Source organism: Stegodyphus dumicola, chromosome X2 (assembly GCF_044657685.1).
Source record: "Stegodyphus dumicola isolate Sdum_Otavi_A_Nest chromosome X2, ASM4465768v1".
Lineage (NCBI taxonomy): Eukaryota > Metazoa > Arthropoda > Arachnida > Araneae > Eresidae > Stegodyphus > Stegodyphus dumicola.
In genome coordinates, this window is record NC_140781.1 from 90,968,733 (window position 1) to 90,991,723 (window position 22,991).

General features: G+C 31.6%; 1 protein-coding gene across 3 annotated transcripts in view; it reads right to left on the reverse strand.

The window, feature by feature from the left end:
* Usp20-33 (Ubiquitin specific protease 20/33) overlaps positions 1-20,352 on the reverse strand; it is a 107,961-nt gene extending 87,609 nt beyond the window's left edge. The window contains exons 1-2 of one of the 3 annotated variants that reach the window (XM_085809685.1): positions 20,209-20,352; positions 10,525-10,669 (exon numbers count right to left, since the gene is read on the reverse strand). In XM_085809685.1, coding sequence (XP_085665811.1) covers positions 10,525-10,614 — 90 coding nt within the window. In that variant the 5' untranslated portion in view covers positions 10,615-10,669; positions 20,209-20,352. Of the gene's footprint in view, positions 1-10,524; positions 10,670-10,898; positions 11,627-20,208 lie in introns of those variants that run through there. The other 2 variants (XM_085809686.1, XM_085809684.1) reach the window with 2 other exon arrangements.
* Between the last annotated feature and the right edge of the window lie 2,639 nt (positions 20,353-22,991).

Sequence of the window (22,991 nt, forward strand, 5' to 3'; positions counted from 1 at the left end):
GACATTGAACACTGGTAGTTTGGTCCGAGGTTCGAATTCCGCGAGCAGTCTGGCTGCATGGGCGTTTTTGTGCTTTTCCCCATGCGTAACGTGTATACGAGCCCGTTTCCCTTAGAAAGTCCTCCACGAATGCATCCCTCCCTTTAGGCAGATAGCCCTCGTGTGCTTTGCCATAATTAAATAATCCAATCCATTTGAATAATTATCACACCTGTTGGGTTGTCGAGTCAGTCTAGTTAACCATAAATTAAAAGTGCTAATCCAGCACTATTCTTTTTAGATTTGAATTGATTTATGTGTAACAGCGCTTAAGTTCCACTGCAAGTTGTTGGTGTTATTCTAAAGCACAAAGTATGTGCCTTTCTGTTCAAAGTAATAAAGGGTTAATTTCACCCTTCTTCAGTGTTGGTATTATTTCACGCCTGTGCGAGAAGTTGCAAATTCATTAGTAGGATCTAGATTAGTTTATGTGGCCAAAGAGAACATTTTCTGAACTCATGGCAGATAGTGATGCTGCAGTTGAGCTAGCCCCACCTACATCGCTAACTCCACCGGCTCTTCGTAATATCATGGAAGGTTTCAGCCATCTCGTTGGAAACAATGTGGGCTTCCATGAAAACCTCAGTAACATTCGACGAAAGGACATCAGTCACTAGCTTCCTAGAACAATTGTATAACCATTTTTTATTGTATCCCATCCCTGACGTGCAAAAAATAACTACAGCAATGACCACTTTGGAAGGACAGGCAATACGTTAATTTAAAGGCATCGTGAAATTTCTTCTGGGAGAAATAGGCAGCCTCACGTATACATCTGAAAATTTCAAAACTGCCGAGGTAAAAGCATTCCTCATGGTCAAAGATAGAGCGAAACTCAAATTCAGGGTTCATACACATTTCTGCATACGGAAATTAAATACTTTTAAGGACGATTAATGGAAAAAATTAAGGACCTATGATCAAATGAAAACTGAATAATTCAATTAAAAATATTATCTATGCCTGAACTTCACTTTTGTAATACCATCCTAAAAATAAAAAAATCTGCAAGTAGGATGCATTATTACTAAACATAACTTAATTAACATAATTATGAACTTTGAGAATAAAATAAACTTTATGAAATTTATCAACTAACATTACATATTTTATACTTATAATAATTGGACATATTTGAAAGAAGATAAGTGACATTTTATTTAGGTTTTACTAACAATTAGTTTTATGTTGATTTTTTTTTTTTTTTTTTTTTTTTTTAAGTCTCATTTTGTCACTGTCACTCTAGAGGTTTAGTAAATAGTGAGTAGATTTTACGTCGAGCGGCACAGGTTAAAATGAGAAATAAAATCCTAATCGGCATGATTCAAAACAAAAGACTGGCTGTTGTCACCACTCCTGCTTGCCTAGAGAGTGACCTGCTGATCAGAAAAAACTTTAAAGGCCTAATGTAAGCACGATTGACAAGTTTTGAAAGTTAGCTGGGCTCTGTCTGACACAGTGTTATAGCTTCGTGTAGAGTTCCAGGGATTGTAACTCAGTTAATACACTTTAAGATTCTAATACAATCCACTAAAGCACCAGAAGTGATAAGTTGTTTTGCATTACATTAAGTCTTACTAGATCGAAAAATAAGTTTTACAAGAATTTTTACATTTTTGTGTTTTATCTTGTGACAACAGCAAGGGTTAATGAAAGGCAATAACTCACTTTAATATGCAGAGATAATTTTTAAGGGTAAGCAGTTAGTTATAAATAATTAAATTAGGTATTAGATAACCTTAGTTATTATGGATTTATATGGTCACTATTAAATTTTATTTATTTTTTAACAATATTTGTTAAAACAGCCCTATTAAAATTACAATCTAATAAAATTTCACAGTTTAAAATACATGTAATTTATGACATTGATTCTTAAATGATATTAGGAATCATTACACATTAAAAGCTAGAAAACATTTATGTTTTGTAGCAGCAACACTCAACAAAATATTCATGAGTCTTTTTAATTTGAAGATTTCCCAGACATTTTGGCTAATTTATATCGATTTCCTACTCTTTAAGCATCTTTTCTAACAATTAGAAATTCATCTCAATACACAAAACAATGTTCTCACTTGTTTCTGCGTGTTTTATCTCCTAACTTCTCAGCCTCTCCACAATGTACTTATGAGGGTTTACTTGATCAGGTAAAAGTTAAAACTTTGATCAGGTAAGTCCCCCCCGACAGATGTTAAGCAAATTATCGCTCTGTCTGAAAGTAACTATAGAATCAGACAAACGTTTAAATAAGCTTTTTATTTAAAAAGAACTTAGGAAAATAAAGGCATGGTCTTATCCTAAAAAAGTCAATTACAACTCATGGTGATCTAATTAAACAAAAAGAGTCAAATTCAAACTAAAACTTTGGACTAGTAGTCAAAGACTATACAATTTAATTTTAAGCTGACTCAGTAACTCTATCGTCATAAACAATTAAAATGTTGGCAGCGGTAATGCAAAGACAAATAATTACAAATTATCAGAGCTGCAGGAACTAATGCAGGGAGCAAGTGGAGGTCAGAAACACACTCTTGTTTAACACTCCAAAAACCTCAGTTTAAAAACTGAATGTGATTTGCATTCTGATGAGAAATTATACTAAAGGCTGAAATTGTAAACAACTCAGTAATTTACATAATAATAACTGTACATATCTTTGAAGAATAATTTTCTTTCTCTTTATGTATTCAGTTTCTTTCTTTCACGTTTCCTTTTCAATTTAGAATTTTTGGATTTAATTAAAGATTTCTGTTATTCTAAAATCTAAATGCATAGAAAAAGCTGTTAATTTCATTTCTTTAATAATATGAACATTCAGAAGAAATATGAAATATATATTGTAAGGTCCGGTTACAGAGCTGGTGTGGCAGAATTTTTAGAATTTAGTGCCACTCAGAGCAACAAAATCTAGAAACGGCAAAACTATTAGAATTTAGAACAGGCACTGGAAGCAGAATTTAGAAAGTCACCAGGCATCAGAATTTAGGATCCACAGAGATTGCATCAGGTGGGAAAATGCCTAGCGCCAGCCCTGTGTATGACGATCACATTCAATCTTTTAAATTGTCAGTTTTCAATTTCTTTATTAATAAAAAAATTCTTTTCTATAACACCTGTCCATATGAGAAGATTAGAAGCATTTTTGATATTTTCCATGCTTGTGTCTAGTGAAAAGTAGAGAAAATAAAGGGAAGATAAAAATGTTAAGAAAAAGATTCTAGTATCAGAAGTAAAACATTCAACTAATATGTTTTCATTGTTCTTTCAGACGTTCTCCAAAAAGTAAGAAATTACGTGTTAATACCATAGGGACATTTTTCATTTTGTCACATTTTTCTGAAATCTTCTAGAAAAATGGGTCTATAAATCTTGCCTTCAAATCTTTCTAAACTTTTTAAGATGCAATGTCTAAAATCCTAAAGAAAAGTTACCCTTACCAATTCCGTAACAGGAAAACGCTACGATTATTTTGGAAAAAAAAAAAAAAAAAAATCCGAGGAAGAAAGTGTAAAATTAATTTTATACAGTAAATTGATTCATATTTTGAGACAATTACGTGTGAAAACTCTTACTATGAAAAATTAAAGACATTTTTAATTAATTACATAGCTATTTTCTTATTGTTAAGAACTGTTTTGTAAATTGCACCTTATAGCATTATACTTTGCTTATTTTTCAGATTATAAATTATTTATTTCAGAAAATATTGTATAAGTGGCCAAAATGGAACTGTATAATACGACAGCCAAAAATAAAAATGCTTTATTTTAGTGTTATTTCTTAAATATAATTACAATACATTACCATTATTTTATTTAAATTTATCAACGTTACAATGTTCTAAAAAAAAAACGTCGAAAAATTCCCAGATCTCAGAATTAAAAATTTTCTATAGAAACTGATCTTTAAATCGCCAAAAAGTTGATACGTCACCAAATTTAGAACCGTTTGATAAAAGAATTCACATCCCCAAGAGGGAAAATTTGTTTAAGAGCTTTCCTTAGAAAATTTTGAAATGTTTATGTTCCACTTTTTGCTCAAAAACTCTATCCCACCGTTTATATTAGAAATAGAAACAAATTATAACCCATGAATGCATTCGCCCATTCAAAAGATAACCATATTTGTCAGCGAATCGCCAAAAATATTCCTCCAAAATGCTAATTCACACTCAAAATGGCAGTCATAAAAACAAGCAGAAATTTCAGATGATTAAAATTAAGGACCTTCTACCAGTTTTGGATGAAATTAAGAACTTTTCAGGATAAAAAAACTTAAGGACTTTTAAGGACCGTACGAAACCCTGAAATTGTATGGCAAGTACCAATTTATAGTTGAAGAGTTAACAGTTCATTTTACACAAGGTCCAAATTGCAAATCTTTGTACGGAAAAAGGCCCGATGCAGAGATAATACAAATTATTTTGCCTCGAATACTGCTGCAAGTACAGGATTATATCGAAGTAAGAAACCCCTGCACGTTAGCACAATTATTTCAGCTGGTAGCGAAATTCAAAAGTAGGAAGGTTGCAGAAAATACGCATACTTGAGGTTTTGGCTAGAGATCGAACGAACAGTTTCCTAGGCCGTATTTAGAACAAACAGAGAGATTCAATGATGGGAATAAATTCCAAAATAAGAAGAAAGGCAATCGCCAAAATAAGCCGCAAAAATCTAAACAAGGGGCAGTAAAGTTAAATAAGACTGGGGTGCTGAAAGTTAGGGCACAGTCACCCCGCTCGGATAAAAAATCCCTCGAATGTACAATTGGGCACGGTAATAATAAAAAATTTGTTCTTACTTGTTATACAGATTTCACAATATTGTGCCAACAGAGGCCTTGGTGAAAAATGGGACACAAGCTAATTTCATTTCAGAAAACTTCTTTTAAAACAAATTTTAAAAATATAGATATTTTTAAATTCAAAATACTAAAATTATAGCAGCACAGGGCAAACATTGTGTATGTATAGGTAAAGCGTTGTTTAATGTGGAGATAAACAGTGAGGTTCAAAAATTTATATTTTTTGTTGTATGTAATTTACAAGCTTCAGTCATAGGCACAGAGTTTCTAAAGACAGGACGGGTGAAACTAAATTTTCAGGATGAGACTGTTGAGCTGCACATGCAACTAAGGGATATGGAAGCTGTGAAATCTCCAGATTTGAATCTTTCACATGTGCAAGCCAAAGACAGAAGAAAATTGGAAAAATTGGGTAAGAAAATTTTCTGAAAAACTGAAGTTGACCCAGATTGTACATCACAAAAGCGATTTAAAAAGTGGAGAGCCAGTGAAAACCAGGCCATACCATTATGACAGAGTCAAAGAAAAAATTACAGAGCAACACATTCAAGAGATGTTCAAAACTAAAATAAACTAAAACTAAAAGCCTTAAAGCATCCCATATGTTAGCCCGGTAGTGCTTTTTGCCATGAAAAGAACAACCTGCCTCCCTCAAATTTTAAAGCACGCAGACTGGTTATTGATCACAGGAAATGAAACAGTTTAATTAAGTATCTGCTTTATCACTACCTATCATACCTACGTAACATTAAATGAATTAAATATACGAGCATGATAGATCTCACTTCAGGGTATTTTCAGATAGTGGTGAAAACGGAGGATGTGCCTAAAACAGCAAAAAAAAAGTAGCCTCATTCTTAGGCATGTGTTCTTACTACAGATCTGTTATAAAAGATTTCGCACAGATAGGCGAGCCGCTCTTACAACTGAAGAGACAGAAACAAAAAAATGCAGGTTTTCATGGACAACTGAGGCTAACGCCACATATGAGAAATTGAAAATTTCGCTAATCCAAGCCCCAGAATCACCAGCCCGTGGCCCAGTTTTTAAAACTACTAAATCAAACACAGCATAACTATATGGATATGCAGAGAAAAATATTGGCTGTAATTTTAACGGTGCAGAAATTTAGAGTCTATTTTGGTAAGGCACAGATAATTGTGTATTCAGATCACACCACCGTGGGACAATTATATCTGCAAAAATTTATCACCATAATCGATAAGATGAGCATTAAAATTTCAAAAATTCAATTTAAAAATCAAACACATGCCTGGTAAGAACACCAGGCATGCGTTTGATTACAGTCAAAAGTCGTTAATCCGGACACCCATAATCCTGACCTCAAAGCTACAAACTTTCTGCGCATGTGCGTTCACGCATGCGCATAGGTGTTTATGCATGCACGTAATACTTTTACACATGGACGTTTAATGTATAACAGACGGTACAAGCTAAGCTAAAATTAATGTTGCAGATTGCGTTATTTCTTAATCTTTGAATTGGATCCGGTTTATTATTTTTTGCAGACTGTTAGAGCAATTTTATAAAAGTAAGCTTGAACTTTCGATTATGTCAAATAGAATTTCCGATATATATTTACTAATATGTAAAGGATCTACAAAGCAAAAGTATGTTTCGAAGTCCATTAAACAGAAAGTGGAATTGCTGCAAAAAATGGATAAAGGCATATCCTTTGATATCTAACCATTTCGAAATATGTTTATCAATTTCATGCTGCTCTGCAGCGGGGGAAGGGAAACGCCGCGATGCGCAATGAATTGGAAGTTGATCTGTCAGCACTACCCTTATCTTCAGAGCAGATGTTTTTATTTTATTTGGCTTATAATTCCTTACTAAATGTAGTATTTCATCTCGATGTACTCTGTCTTTGATATGATTTAAATCAAATTCCTCGTCATTATATTTCGCTTCCGATAGTGAAGAAAGTGACACAGAGGTTATTGAAAATGAAAAAATTTCGATTGACAAATTAGTCTGTATTCTCGACACAGCAATTATAGGACTTGAACAGCGGAACTTTGTAACTGAAGACGAAATTATGTCTGTTTATAGAATTAAAGAGAAAGTATTATCACATAAAACGAAGCAACTTAAACAACTTACATTGAAAGAAATGTTTAATAAGGTAAACAAATAAATATTAAGCTCTTTTTTTTTTTTTTTTTGTAAATTTTGATACCCTTTAGATCATAATTGTTCTTTATTTTTTAAATTATGGTTTCATAATTTAATTTTATAATTTCTGCATGCCATCATCCATCTTACCAGATTTAAAGTGATGATCTATAATCCGGAATCGCCGAAGTCACGACGAGTCCGGATTAACGACTTTTGACTGCAAAAAACTCAATTAACACAAAACTGAGTTTACGAATTTCTTTTGAGTTGCATGCATTTTACACAAAACATGCTCGCACATTATTGGAGATCAAGCCGCTACACAAGCCAAAATAACAAGTAAAAGAATTGCACAAACTCGGTATCAATATATCGCCAAAGGGTACCTGTAAATATACTTTTACCCATCTGCCTGCCCATTTATGTCAGATAAGCGAGAAAAAAAGCCAAATTTTAACTGACAAAGTTTCTTAAAATAAATGTACATATTGCCTTTCTTGCATTTCACATTTAACCAATCAAATTTTACTATGGGCTGTTCAGCTACTTTTTCTTTTACCATAATTTGCACAGCTCTGCTTCTAATAAACATTTCGTTGGATTTTTTTCACCTCTTAAGTTAATTGAAGTGCTGCGTTTCCCAACATTTATTTTTATTTAACTTATTAACACTAGAGCTTAAATGAGCTTCAAATAATTTCATCCATCACTGTAGTTGCCTTGAATTATATGGTATTTTTGCAAAGTCATTTTTATCAAGAACCTTCTCTATTTTTATCAAGAACCTTTTTTTATAAGGGAAGAAAATGTTATTTCTCTCTTGAATATTTAATTTTGAAAGTAACTTTTTGCTTAGGTCCATTTAAATGAGAATACTTATACTTTCATCTAATATGTTCACCTTATTTGCATATCAATATATGATTCAAGAAAATGGTGAATTAGGTGCAGCAAAAAAATGAAGAAATATGAACACAGGTTTGCATGCAAAACTCTAATGGTTGATGATTACTCCAAAAATAACTACTAGTATTTTGTTAGTTACTTTCTATTTATACATATTGCATATATATAAATTAACATAATTTTAAACAAACGTTGATAATCCTTTCGTCTTTTCAAGAAGTCTCAGGTGACAGAATTATCATTATTTGTTTATTAAAATTTATAAATTTTGTTTTAAATTATTGTCAAGTTTGTGGAATTCTGTTATTTTTTTTAAGCAAAAACAAATTACAGTATATATGAGGGAAGGAACAACCCAATGTATCCTATAATATTTAATGTGATATATAATCCTTATTAATTTGTATTTTAAATTGCTAAATTATGTTATCTTTTAATATCAGCACTACCCTTATCTTCAGAGCAGATGTTTTTATTTTATTTGGCTTATAATTCCTTACTAAATGTAGTATTTCATTATTATTATTTAATGTGATATATAATCCTTATTAATTTGTATTTTAAATTGCTAAATTATGTTATCTTTTAATATCGTTTGCTGAATTATAATAAACAGCAATAGTTTGGAGACCTTTTTCAAAAAAGTTTTCAGATTATTAAATAAGGATTATATGATATATTAAACATACTCTATTATGATATACCTTTTGTTCGTTCCAAGTATAAAGCACTCTCTTTTCGCTTTAAAAACATCAGGGAACTGCACAAGCTTTTAACATCATGCACAGCCTCGGCATAGCACACATTAAACATACGTATTATATTACATATCACTGTTTTTCTACCCATGTAATACTGCAATCTGTTTTTGCTTAAAAAACACAGAATGGCAAAAACTCAGCACTGCACACTAATAAGTACAACTACTGGATTAAAATTATTAACTAACAACAAAATTGTCAGATCTAGCATGTCTCTTACACTTCAGTTTAGCTGCAAATACAATAAACAAGCATGAATATAAATACCGCATATTCCGGGGTATAATGTGCACCTATAAATTCAAACTAAATTTATTAATTTTTAGGTATATTCCCCATATAACACACAGCCTTCTCTTTACAAAGAAACCTAAAAGACACATGTGCGATGCACTCATCTTTTGAAGTCATTCATTCAAAGATTTTTCCCAGGCGCTTGAACAATGATAAAGCGATTTGGGCTGACAATGATAAAGCAAGCAATACATGTGTAGGGTGGAATGCTTGAGAGAGTAAGTATATTTACACAGGCAATAGTAGTCAATGCAGATGTGCACAAGAATGTTATTCTAGGGTTTCAAGAAAAGGGGATAGAATTTGTGATAAGAATACCATCCAGACTTTAAAAGAATTCATAGAATTAGGAGTCAGATTGCTTTCTGTAGCCGTTTGGAAGCCATGATTTTGAAGAGAATATGGAAGGTTTTAGTAAATCACAATTGATTTAGTTGCAATACAGTTGATCTAGTGTTCCTTTCAGCAGTAAATATAGTTCCTGTCAAATAAAATAGAGTGCTGGTTTCAAATGCAAAGTCATTCAGTTTGCGAAAGAAAATGGAAATCGTGCTGGAACAAGGATGTTTGTTGAAATAGATGATAATTGTTCATTTATGGATCAGAGTAACAATGATGTTGAAGATATAAAAGAAGCTGATGATGTGCCTGAAGATATAATGGAAGACGAATGTGATGAACTTTTCATGTTATCCGATAATTAAGTTTACGAGGTAAGTAATTTCTTTTTAATAAACGGCATTTTAATACACAAAAAATCTAATTTTTTGCTTTATTATTTCTATCATTTTTATATCTGGTACATAAAATGCATCCATAAATTTCGATCTTATTTTGTGTATTAAAAGTGTGTTATACACTGGAATATATGGTATCTTTCATACGAATAAAAGCTTTAAAACATTTCTCATCATACTTCCTAGAGAGTTATTTTTTTGGTACACAACCCATGGCAATAAATGTGACAGAATGAATTACATAAGGATCTCCCTAATTTTTCAGTCTTTATACTTCAGTTTACAATACATTCATTAAAAATTAAGATGATTCAGGATGACGAAATCAGAATAAGATATAGAAATAAATATTATTCCTGATCTTAGATTCAATCATATTAGAAATCAAATGTAATTGCCAGCTGAAGGAAGAATCACCAATAACTTTTCAAGAACACCACACCCACTATTTTACTATACATATACTTACACCGCTACTAGCATTACTATCTTCCTAACCTTAACCTTATTTAGGGTATTTTATTTTGATAAATTTAAGCATTTGTAGTGGAGCAAAATTTCAAATTTCGTGGAAAAGAATTAAAGTTGTTTTGAAACAGAACGCGGTAAAATTGGATAACAAAAAAGTGCATTTTAAATCTAATGTGCATGCATACATATACACAACTAAAATAGTTACACCAAGGCAGCAAAATTTACAAATGTTTTCCCTCCACCTGAAATAAATTTATAACACATAAAAAATTTTATAGCTTTTAGCAATTTGACTTTCCAAAGAACAGGTATATGAAACAGAAACCTCTAATTTTGCAAAAATATTATAGAGAAAATGGACTTACATTTTGTTTAGCGATAACATCGTACTTCGTAATATTTCCAATAGTAGAAATATGGGGGCAATGAGACTTAGGAACGCTCATCCTAGACATCGGAGGAGGATAATTACATCCGAAAAGTCAGCAGGTCCACAAACTGTATATGAACCTAGAAATATATTATATATAGCATATTATGAAATTAATAATCTAAAATATAGCATATTTTGAAATCAATAATTATCAACAATATACCTAAAAAAAAAAAAAAAAGCTTTATATGTTTAACACTTTCCAAACAAATCGAATGTAATCTCATGCAATACATGAATACCAAATAACTAATTTCAATAAATAATAGAATAATAATGTTACAAAAAATGATGAAACATGCTCACCAATATAAAAGATTCAATGTTTAATGAAAGGATTCAAGCCGAAGACCAGCTCTTTATTCTTAAAAGAACTGACAACTATGTTCCGGCGAACTAAACAAGAACACGATTAGAGCACGCGAGAAACAAAACTCAACCGAAAAAGTACTACTCCCTCGACGGTGACCAAACGAACACTGACGAAAGAACTACTCGGTTGAAGGTAGCTCCTAATGTTATTGCCAAACAGAAACACATAAACATTTAAACGCAATTCAAGCTGCCATCTGGTGGTGAGAAACTGAAACAACATATTCTAAACAACAGAGAGACATTTCTAGACGTACTCAGAGTGGCATTACAAACTGTAGGATTATTTTAAAATTCAACATTTTCCATGACATGCGAAAAAGAACGTTCTTAAATTTTAGAGAAATTGAACAGAATTTTTCTTTTTCATTGGCCGGACACTTGCTTAATATGCTGTGCTATTTACATGCCACAGATTAGCTTCTGAATTCTTGACCTGGAATAATTTTGAGCTGGTAGACCTGGAATAATTTTGAATTTTGGAATTTGAGGAAACTGGTTGCGTATGATGGATCCAGAGCTGGGAATCTCGAAATCCTGCTTTTTCACTATTAAAGCAGGATGCTCTTCACATCTCATATATCTATCTCTGATAATTAAAGCGTAAAGAAATAAACTAAATGAAATCCTTTACACTTACATAAACATAATACAAAACCGTATTTATTTCAAAATATGATTCCGACATTCCCCCCCCCCCCCGGCTGCAATTCTGTTCTAAAATTTGGTAGGGTGGGTATTTAGAAAAATTTATTAGCAGAGTGAGAGGGAGGAATTTATTATTATAGAAAATATTTATAGTACAAACAGTATACATACTACATAGTAATCACACCGTTTAAATACTAAATAAAACGTACAGCTAAATTGCCGTGGTTAATGCGGTATATAATACAGCGAGAACGGAAATAAAAATTTTAGGTACCTCCATTAAAATGAAATAATTACATTTTTACCTACAGTCACAATTTCCTCATTCAAAATTACTAGCAATCGAATGCTTTTTATTAAAATAAATAAGGTACTTAAGACAAAGATATTTTAGTAATGAAAATTTCTTCAAATTTAATGTTTTTATTACCTGAGAGAAGGTTTGAACAATTAAAGATTCATTACTAAAAAAATATGTAGAAATTAATTTGAATCTTTTTACAGAGAGACATTAAATATTTACTTAAACAGAGGTACTTGAAAATTATCTTGAAATAAGCTCCATAAGTGGTAAATTATACAGCAATTCTTTTTTTTTAAACTTATATGCTAACATTATGACATTTGTTAAAAGAAATTATAATGACGGATTTTAGGTAATAACACCTAAAGCTCTTCATTATCATTCATGACTGAAATTATAACAATACAGACTTTTACCAAGCAATGAAATATCCTTATTCAAGAATACTGCAAATTCGCTGCTTTTCAACACCATAAATAAAGTATTTAGGGCCTACAAAGAACTGCATTTCTGGAATATGCTTCAAATTTAATGTTTTTAATTAGCTAACGGAGATTTGTAAGCCGCTAATGAAACCTAAATCAAAACATAAGACCTAGGGTAATAAAAGAATTGCTTAGAGAGGGGTTAATAGTATTGTTTCTTAACACAGTCAAAACTCGTTAATCCGGACTTGTCGGGACTTCGGCGATTCCGGATTATCGATTTTTCCGGATTATAGATCATGAGCTTAAATCTGGTAAGATGCTATGCAGAAATTATAAAATTAAAAATATGAAACCGTAATTTATGAAATAAAGAACAATTATGATCTAAAGCGTATTAAAATTTACAAAAAAAAAAAAAAAAAACTTATTATTTGTTTACTTTATTAAACATTTCTTTCAATGTAAGTTGTTTAAGTTGCTTCGTTTTATGTGATAATACTTTCTCTTTAATTCTATAAACCGACATAATTTCTTCTTCAGTTACAAAAAGTTCCGCTGTTCAAGTCCTATAATTGCTGTGTCGAGAATACCGACTAATTTGTCAATCGAAATTTTTTCGTTTTCAATAACCTCTGTGTCACTTTCTTCACTATCGGAAGCGAATTATAATGATGAGGAATTTGATTTAAATCATATCGAAGACAGAGTACATCGAGATGAAATACTACATTTGGTAAAGAATTATAAGCCAAATAAAATAAAAACATCTGCCCTGAAGATAAGGATAGTGCTGACAGATCAACTTCCAATTCATTGCGCGCCGCAGCGTCCCCCCCCTGCCGCAGAGCAGCGTGAAATTGATAAACAGATTTCGGAATGGTTAGAGAAACAAAGGATATGCCTTTATCAATTTTTTGCAGCAATTCCACTTTTTGTTTGATGGACATCGAAATATACTTTCGCTTTGTAGATCCTTTGGGAGCTCCCGCATCGGAAATTCTATTTGACATAATCGAAAGTTCAAGCTTACTTTTATAAAATTGCTCTAACAGTCTGCAAAAATAATAAGCCGGATCCAATTAGAAGATTAAGGAACAACGCGATCTGCAACATTAACTGAAATAGATAATTAGATAATTTTAGCTTATACCGTCCGTTATACATTAAAAGCGCATGCGTAAACGTATTATGCGCGTGCGCACACGCATATGCGCAGCCGTAAAGGTCTTACGCGCATGCGTAAACACTTATGCGCATGCGTCAACGCATGCGCAGAAAGTTTGTAGCTTTGAGGTCCGGATTATAGATCATTCCGAATTATGGGTGACCGAATTAACGACTGTTGACTGTAATTGTAATTATAATAATTTAGTTTTTCATTGGATTTTCAGGAAATATCTTCATTTAACATTACTACCAAACTACTGATTATAAAGTCTAATCAGAGACAGTTTGAAAATAGATTTAATGTAGTCTGTTAAGCTTCCATAGAGATAATCTGGTATATTCTAAAAGATTGAAATCAATAATTAAAAGTTGCAGATAAACAAAAATTCTAAAAATGTAGATTTTGTCAAGATACAACATATTTTCATTTAAATTTACTGCCAACTGAGTAGTTTTAAACAAATTAAATGAAACATGTAGAGCCTAGAGACACTCTTGAAATGAAACACTTTTCATATTTAACATCTCTAACTAAATAAATGAATTATTATTATTTTTTTTTTTTTAATGACAGTGAACAAGAGATCTTTCAAAATTAGTTTGAACACATTCTAAGATGAGATAATACATGTAGAAATATGTGTGCAGATATTAAATTATATTAAATCTTTTTACACAGGAACACTGTAAGACATGTTGAAAGACCAGAGGTAATAAAAATTCTTTAGATATCAGCAATAAATTGAAATTATAAAACTGTATAATTTTAGCAAGGAACAAAATCTTCTCGTTTAAAGTAAATGTCAACCAATTGCTTTCGGACAATACAAATGAAATACTTAAGATTTTAATTCACTCTTAATAATGATATGGTGTGAAATTAAGTATTTTAAATCAAATTGGTAAGAAGTTTGACCATTAATGATTATCTTAAAAGCCAGAGATGTTTAAATATTTGAATACAGTGAACTGGAAAGTAAGATAATTAAAATACATTTAATTTCTTAAACTTGCATTGATAAAATATCATATGCTAAAAGACCTTAGATGATAAAAAATATTTTCAGAAATTAGCAATAAATTAAAATTATCACAATGCTGAATTCTACCAAGAAATAAATTATCTCCATTTAAAAATACTGCCAAATGAATACTTTTAAATAACATACTAAAGTATTTGCAACTACTTATAATAATGAAATTTATTTCAAATTCAATGTATCTTTAAGCTAAAGGATGGATTAATCCACTTACAGTAGAGTCTTCACAAACTTGACATTACGTATAATTTGATGATCCCCCGCCCCTTGTTTAATCACTAAAATTTATTGGTCAAGCAGTATATTTCCTATGAAATAATGTGATGATTAATTAAAAGCTAGACTGTAAAGAATTTTTAGCATAGACCATATGTTGCAAACAGTATACTTTAAGCACTGTATTACTGCAATTATGTTTATGCATATGAATGTCCACAAGTTTTCCTGTTCTGTTCAAAACTATTATAAGATCCTAATTTTACAATTTTTGTCTCTTTCCCTTTGTGACACTATTTCTTGGAACTTGTATAGTAAATTGATGAGGGGCTTTTTTTTTCTTTTTCATGAAAATTCCAAACTATTACATTCCTTCTATTAGTAACAAAATGGCTGAAGAAAGTTCAGATAACTAGTTGTTGAATTACCACTTGCATTTCTCCTTTCTGTTGTTAGCTGTAGCTATTGTAAGCTACACTTTAAGTTCACATTCTAGGTTTATATTCAGGTTTACAAGTGCCGCATTATGCTGGCTGTACAAATGAAAATGTCAAACAAGAAGAAAAGAAGTAAATTAAATATGAATGAAGCTGGATGCCTTAACAAGCTGGATAAACACAAAATTATTAATAAAATTGCCATGGAATTAAGTGTTTGATAAAATGTCAAGGAGTCGTGAATAACTGATCATTTCTTCTGCAAAACCCATCCTCTTAGTCCATATTAGATCAAGTTTGCAGGGCTTTACAGCATTATTCACTTAAGCAGCAAGGATACTTCAAAATTAACTTGAACACAACTAAATGTGAGATAGAATGTGCAATCTAAATTTGAAGCATATCAGCGTCTTAAGAGAATCATAAATAACCCTAATTTCATTAAAACCGTTATTTGAAGTACATTTCATTATGACAAGCTTCATTACTCGTACATATTAAATACTTTATTTATGCTATTCAAAAGCAATGTGTCCATCCACAGTAACTTTAAATAAGGATATTTTATTCCTTGGTAAATGTCTACATTTTTATAACTTAAATAACATAAAACCTTTATATTTTTATCTTTTATTTAATTATATAAAGCCTGATCTGAAGTATATCTATCTTTTATATCCAAATCATTTATTACTTCATTCCTCTCCTAACTTATTACAAAAATTAAATTTAAAGTTCTTTTCATTAATAACAGTCTCTTTATTTTTCAAATATTCTATTTACATTGTTTAATAAAAGTTTTCAAATGGCAATAATTTTGAATTAACATATATTTTTTTAGTGAAAGTACACACTTTTGTAGATTTCAATATACTGCTCACCATTATATCACCTATGGTATTTTAACACTTAAAATTTTGTATCTATAACAGTTTAAGAGATTATATTTAATCTAATTTCAAAATGTTTTATTTCTTGTTAGACTGTGATCAATCTACATTAGGAAATCCAATTTCTTTCAAGTGAATTATGCATAAGTCATTAAATATATTAGTTTCTGTGAAAATGAGATATTTAATTTAACGTATCTTGTGTGTTATTAGACTGTCTTTAGCCTTTGTCCCTCCCTTAGCTTGTAAAATATATTAAATTTGAAGCTAATTTCATCTTTAAAACCCTCCTACTAGCTGGAAACTTTACTTATATTACATAAAAGAAGTCAGCTGGCAGAAAGCCTGAATGAGAACTTAACATATTAACAGTTTAAAAATTCAATATATCTCTGTCTCCTAAAACACATATTTATTACCTTAGATTGTGCAATATACATATGTTTCTGTGTAAACATTAATAAGGCATTAATACTATTTTAATTCAGCATTACCTGTCATATTGGACTGTATTCAACTTAAATTTGAAACATCATTAGCTTTAAAATTAGCCCTTTGTTATATTGCATCCTTAGTTTAGAGCATAAAATTTAAAACATTTCATTATTATAACATTCTCTGTTTCCTAGATATTATAGTGGTACTGCTGAAAAGCCGTTAACTGTCAACAGTTTTGTATGAAAATACAAAATCCTTGGTAAAGGTCTACACTTTTATAATTTCAGTTTATTGCTTTGTAGAATTATTAGGTTTTTTCTGAAGTAGGACACATGAAAAATGAGTAATGTCCTTGCCGGGACTCGAACCTGGACATCTCAAATACGCACGGAGTGTGCTACCAATTACACCATGAAGGCATGCTGGAAGGAGGGAGAAAATACCTTACAGTTTATCCTCCAAAGACATTTTTATTGCCTTAGGAACTAACATATATCGTAATATTTAAAGAAGAGATTAAATTTAATTGTATTTTTAACGTATTTTTATCTCTTATTAGATTTACTGAAAGACTTTAGTCAGTGACAGGTATTCTCTTCATCTTCAATACAATAAATTGAAGGTCCTGGTCTAATTAAATTACCGATCATAAGGATAACCAATAAAAATGCAATGGTACAAAGAAAAGTAAATGCTTGTTGCATAATGGCTCAATAATCCATAACTATTTATTTGAAGATAAACTCCACTTAAGCTAGAATTGTTTCAGACATTTAAGCAAGTCATTTTAATATTAATTTAATTTTATAACATAAGTATGTAGTTTCTAAATACTTTATTAATGCTATTTCAAAGCAGCCATATACCAGAAATAATCTATGAGGATACATTGTTCCTTGCTAAATGAATATATTTTTATAAATTCAAATTACAGAGACAGTTAAAACTTCTTTATTACCTTAGGATACTGGCTTACAACATCTCTCTGTAAGAGAACAAATTTAGTTTCAAAATATTTAATCACTTATCACACTCCCTTCAATAAATTTTGAACTATATTAAATACTTCAGTAAATCATAAATATTATAATTATTTCGTTAGCTTGTTAAAAGGATTAAATCTGAAGCAATTCCTATCATTAAAAGTCTCTTTATTTCTTATATAATTTATTTAGATTGTTTAGAAAGAGTTGAATATCAGTAGTTTTGAATGAGGATATTTTTCCTTTGTAAATTCTGCATTTTTACAATTTTAATTTCTTGTTGAAGAGCAAAACAGTGATAACCTTAGCCTTTAATACATCTAGCCTTGTCTTGGTATGTGTGTGATTCATTTGTAGCTTCATCTAACTTTTAACTTGCTCTAAATCTAAAGAATTTTTCATTATTATAAGACTGACTTTAAATTAAAAACTTTTACTTGTGGTGTTTAAAATCAGTCATATGGCAGCTTTTTTAAATTAGCATACTTTAATTGTTACTAAATTGATATAAGTTCAGTATAGCGATTACCTTTAATATTTAATTTTATCCTTGAGTTATTAAAAATAAACTAGTTTGTTTCTGTCAAATCTTGAAAATTATTAAAGTTAATAATTTAATTCTACATATTTTATCCGTTATTAGCCTGTTTTTATTCTCAAACTGAAATGTCTGCAGCTGTAAATGAAACATTTATTCTCTGTCTATCTTCTAGTTTGACGAGAGAAAAAAAAAAAAAAAAAAAAAAAAAGAATTTAGCATTATTTTAATTCTCCTCATATCCTAAACGTCTGATTTATGTTGAGTAAAAAAAGATTGTTGACCATTGTTATTAATTTTTGTATCAGAACATTCAAAAGTATATGCTTACAGAATTTCAAATCATTGCTGAGCTGTCTGGTTTTAAAATATCATATTTTTCCTCTACCTGAGTATAAGAAATTAAATTTAATTTAATTTCAGCTTGTTTCATCTCTTATTAGACTGTGCCCAACAGAGGCGTAGCTAAGATTTTCAGCGCCCGAGGACACCTAAAGATTTTGCGCCCCTTTATGTATTCCAAGAATGGAAACATTTCATTTTGAACTGTGTATCATCAATTTGGCGCCCCCTGGATGCTGCGCCCGGGGACGGATGCCCCCCTTTGCCCCACCCTAGCTCCGCCACTGGTGCCCAAGCTAATACTAAAATATTTATAGGCTTAAGTTATACACTGATCCCTCCTTTCTCTTAGCTTATAAAATGTCTTATACGCTTAAGTTATACCCTGATTCCTTCTTCTCTTAGCTTATGAAAAACACTAAATTTGTAACAATTTTCCCCATTATTAATGCTCTATTTTTTAATATTTTATTTATTTTCTCTTAAAACAATCAATTTGCAGTAATTCTGTATCAGGACATTATAATCAAGGGAGAGTTATACACTTTTATAATCTCAGTTCATTGCTGATGAATATAACAGCACTTTGTAACCTTAGGTCTTTAATCAATGCTATTTTCTCTCTATGTATGCTTACAAGATTCATTTAAATTTAGTTTCCACATATTATTCCTTTTTAGACGGTATTCTACCTCATTTTGAAATGTTTCTGCATTTTAAATAATACATAAATTGCTGCAAACTTTCCTTATGTTATTAAAATATTACCTTGATAAACTCTAATTTCGTAATTTCAATTTAGTATAAAAAAGTTTTTATTACGTTAGGTATAACAACTAGCTAATTTTGTATCTAAACATACAATGTTAATTAAATTAAATTTAATTTGAGCAACATTTAAATTTTATGGAACTGATCAACCAAAGTTTGAAATGTTTTTGGAAGTTAAAAGATTTATTTCATAAGCCTTCCGTAGTTTAATGTAAATTAGACTTGAAGACCTTTCTATTATTATAAGTCTGTGCGTTTCTTAAATACCTTAGTTTTGTTGTTTGCGAGTACCCATTTGGTAAGAATATTGAACAAGGATACATCTTCTCTTGCTAAAAGCTATATTTTTATAAAGTCAAATAATAACAAACATGAAAGCATTTCTTTATTACCTTAGGGTATTGTCATGAATCACTTCTCTATAAGCTTAAGGGAATTAATTTAATTTCAAAATATTTCACCATTAATACATTGAATTCAACAGATTTTGAAATACGTCTGACATTTAAATGAAGTGCTAACATTTTTACTTTTCTCTTACCTTTTTAAAAGAATTAAATTTGAAACCATTTCCATTATTATATTATTATTAACCATTTCCATTATTATAAGTCTCTCTATTTCCTATGTAATTTCTTATGTTGTTTGAAAAAGATCAAACATCAGTAATTTTGAAAGTGGATAGATTTGTCACAAAATTCTACATTTTTACAATTTGAATTTAAAGTGTACAACAGTTACTAACTTAGCCTGTAATACCTGTTTTATTTTACATATGTTTAAGAGATTAAAATTTACTTCACTGTAAAATAACTTATTAGAATGAACTAAGAAATCTCATTTTCATTTTTTCAATGTATTAATCACTCTTAGAACTTTTAATTAACTCTTAGAACTTTAATTTATCCTAAAATCATTAAAACTAAAGCAGTTTGTTTGTGTGAAATATACAGAAAATAAACCTAATTTAATCTACCATACATTACTTCCGAAAGACTAACAAGTCTGAATTGAGAGATATTCAAATGCATTGCTTTACCGACGCAAGTCAGAAGGTGTAGCCTTGGCTACTACTGTTTAAAATTAATTTATGACTAGGAACAGCATGAATTATAAACAAATAGCTAAGTTATTGCATTTTATTTTTCGGCTATCGAAATGCGACGCTAAGAGCAACGTTTTGAAACCAAACCCTAGCAATCACGAATCAGAACTAGAACTAGTTGCCATTCAGCATAAAGAAATTTAAACATAAATATGAACTACTTATTGCCATTCAGCATAAAAGAAATATAAATATGAATATTAACAAAATATTAAAGTTAATTTTATAAAATAATTAAACACATGAACAAATATATGAAATAAAAAATAATTATTTCTCATGCAATAACTAAGCCACTACAAAGGCATATGGAGCTGTGATATACCTGCGATACGTCACGACGGACAGTGAAATAGGAAGTAGTTTTGTCATTTCCAAAACCAAAGTAGCTCCACTGAAGAAGCTGTCCCTTCCAAGATTAGAGCTGATGGGGGCGCTCATTGGAGAAAGATTAGCCTCGAATGTGAAAGAACAGTTAGAGAAAAGAGTCCAGATGAATGTATATTTTTCGTCAGACTCTTCTGTTACATTACATTGGATAAAGGGCGATTTAAATAAATGGAAGCCATTCATCCAACATCGAGTAATGGAAATACGAGAGAAAACATCACCTGAGTCCTGAAATTATTGCTCTGGAGATGAAAATCCGGCTGATATGCTGACCAGAGGAACAAAGACAAATTCCACGAAAGGAATAACGTTTTTGGTGGTCGTGTGTGCTTAATGCATGATATAATTAAAGAAAATAAGAGTAGACAATCTCCAAATACAAACAAATATATTAATAACAAATAACAAAAGAATATATTAAGTACTAAATTACAATTTAAATTACATTGCAGAGATCAACACAGAGCTCGGAACACAGTTCATGCTACCGTCGCGTACAGTCGGTCACAAAAGTATTCGAACACCGGTACCCTATCATAAAATGACAAGATGGCGTTTTTTTTTTTCTCTTTCTCTCTGTGTGTCGTGTTATTCCATCCTAGGTTTTCTTCTCCCCCCCCCATCTTGGAAAAAACTGGAAAAAATTGGTCACGATCTCTTTTTGAATGGGGAGATGCCATTTTGAGAAAAAGCTGACGACCCTATCTTGGAGAATGAACATCACCGCTCTACACACCTTTTCACTCTCTCTCTTTGAATTGGGAAGCCATTTTGGGAAAAATGCAGACGACCCTATCTTGGAGAATGGAAATGAACGCCTCTCCCTCTCTCTTTGAAATGGGAAGCCATTTTGGGACCTTCTATTCTTGGGGAGGGAGAAAACTGAAGTCTGCATTTCGCTGTCTCTGAATGCGGAAAGCCCTTTTGGGAAAAGCGGACCCTCTTCTTCTGATCTTGGAGAACTGGAAATGAACGCTCTACACGATCTCTCTTTGAATTCAGAAGGTATTTTGGGACCTTCTAATGTTGGAAAACTGAAATGAACGCTCTACACCTTCTCTCTCTCTCTTTCTCTGAAATGGGTAGCCATTTGAAAACTCCCTAACTTTGGAAAAAAACAGAAATGAACGCTCTACACTATCTCTCTTTGAAAATGGGGGGGGGTGTCATTTTGAGACCTCCCTCCCCTAAACTTGGAAAAAAAACTGAAATGAACGCTCTACACTTTCTCTCTTTGGACATGGGTAGCCCTTTGGGGACCCTCTCCTCTTGGTAGGAAAAAAAAAGAACTGAAGTGAAGGCTCTACACAATCTCTCTTGGAATGGGATCCATATTTCGGGAAACGTGGATCACCTCATGCTGGAAAACTGAAGTGAACCACCAAGATTGGACTCTATATAATATTTTTTTTTAAATTGACATCATGACCCTCCTCCCATTTGTTATTAAAAAATTGTTTTTTTTTGTTTTGGTTTTTATCCCATTTCCGATGTGATTTCAGAAATGCAATTCCATAACAGTTCAATTTCATTCGAGGTTAAATGATCTAAACAGTCTTTGACCCACCCATCCGTATGATTATTTTCTTCTCCTTCCTGTTGCACCAAATTTTGTAAGTCCATATAATCATTCCATACGGGAAGGGCTGGATCCTCACAAGGTTGTCTTGAAACACTTGGAGTCTCTTTGGGATGAGTGGAGGGATCTAGGATCTCTGGACCCGGCTGCAATTCTACCTCCATGATTTCTGGACCCGTTGGAACTTGTTTACCCGGCTGAAATTCTACCTCCCTGATTTCTGGACCCGTTGGAACTTGTGAACCCGGCTGTGATTCTGCCTCCATGATTTCTGGACCTGTTGGAACTTGTGGACCCGGCTGACATTCTACCTCTACGATGTCGGGACTTTTTGAAGCTTGTGGACCCGTCTGACATTCTACCTCTACGATGTCGGGACAGGTTGGAGGAGGAGAAGAAGAAGAAGAAGAGGATACTGGAAGAGGTTCTGTCTGTGAGGAGTCCGAAAGATGTTGCCTGTTTGAACAAGTCGGGGAAGAAGAAGAAGAAGCTTCTGGATTCTGAAGCGGATCTTGCACGCCAGGTAGGTTCCGGTAAGTCGACCGTTTTTTAAGAGGTAATTTTTTTTCTTCCTCCTCATCTTCAATTGCGATGACTTCAATTTCATTCCGTTGCCGGGTCGATTTTGTTTCGGGAAATAACGGTTTGGTCCAGCTCCTCTTATCATCTAAGGAAGGGATGGGTAAAGGTGGCGGAGGGTTTTCTTCTTCTTTTTCTTGAAACATCATCGGCGATTGGAAAGAAATCT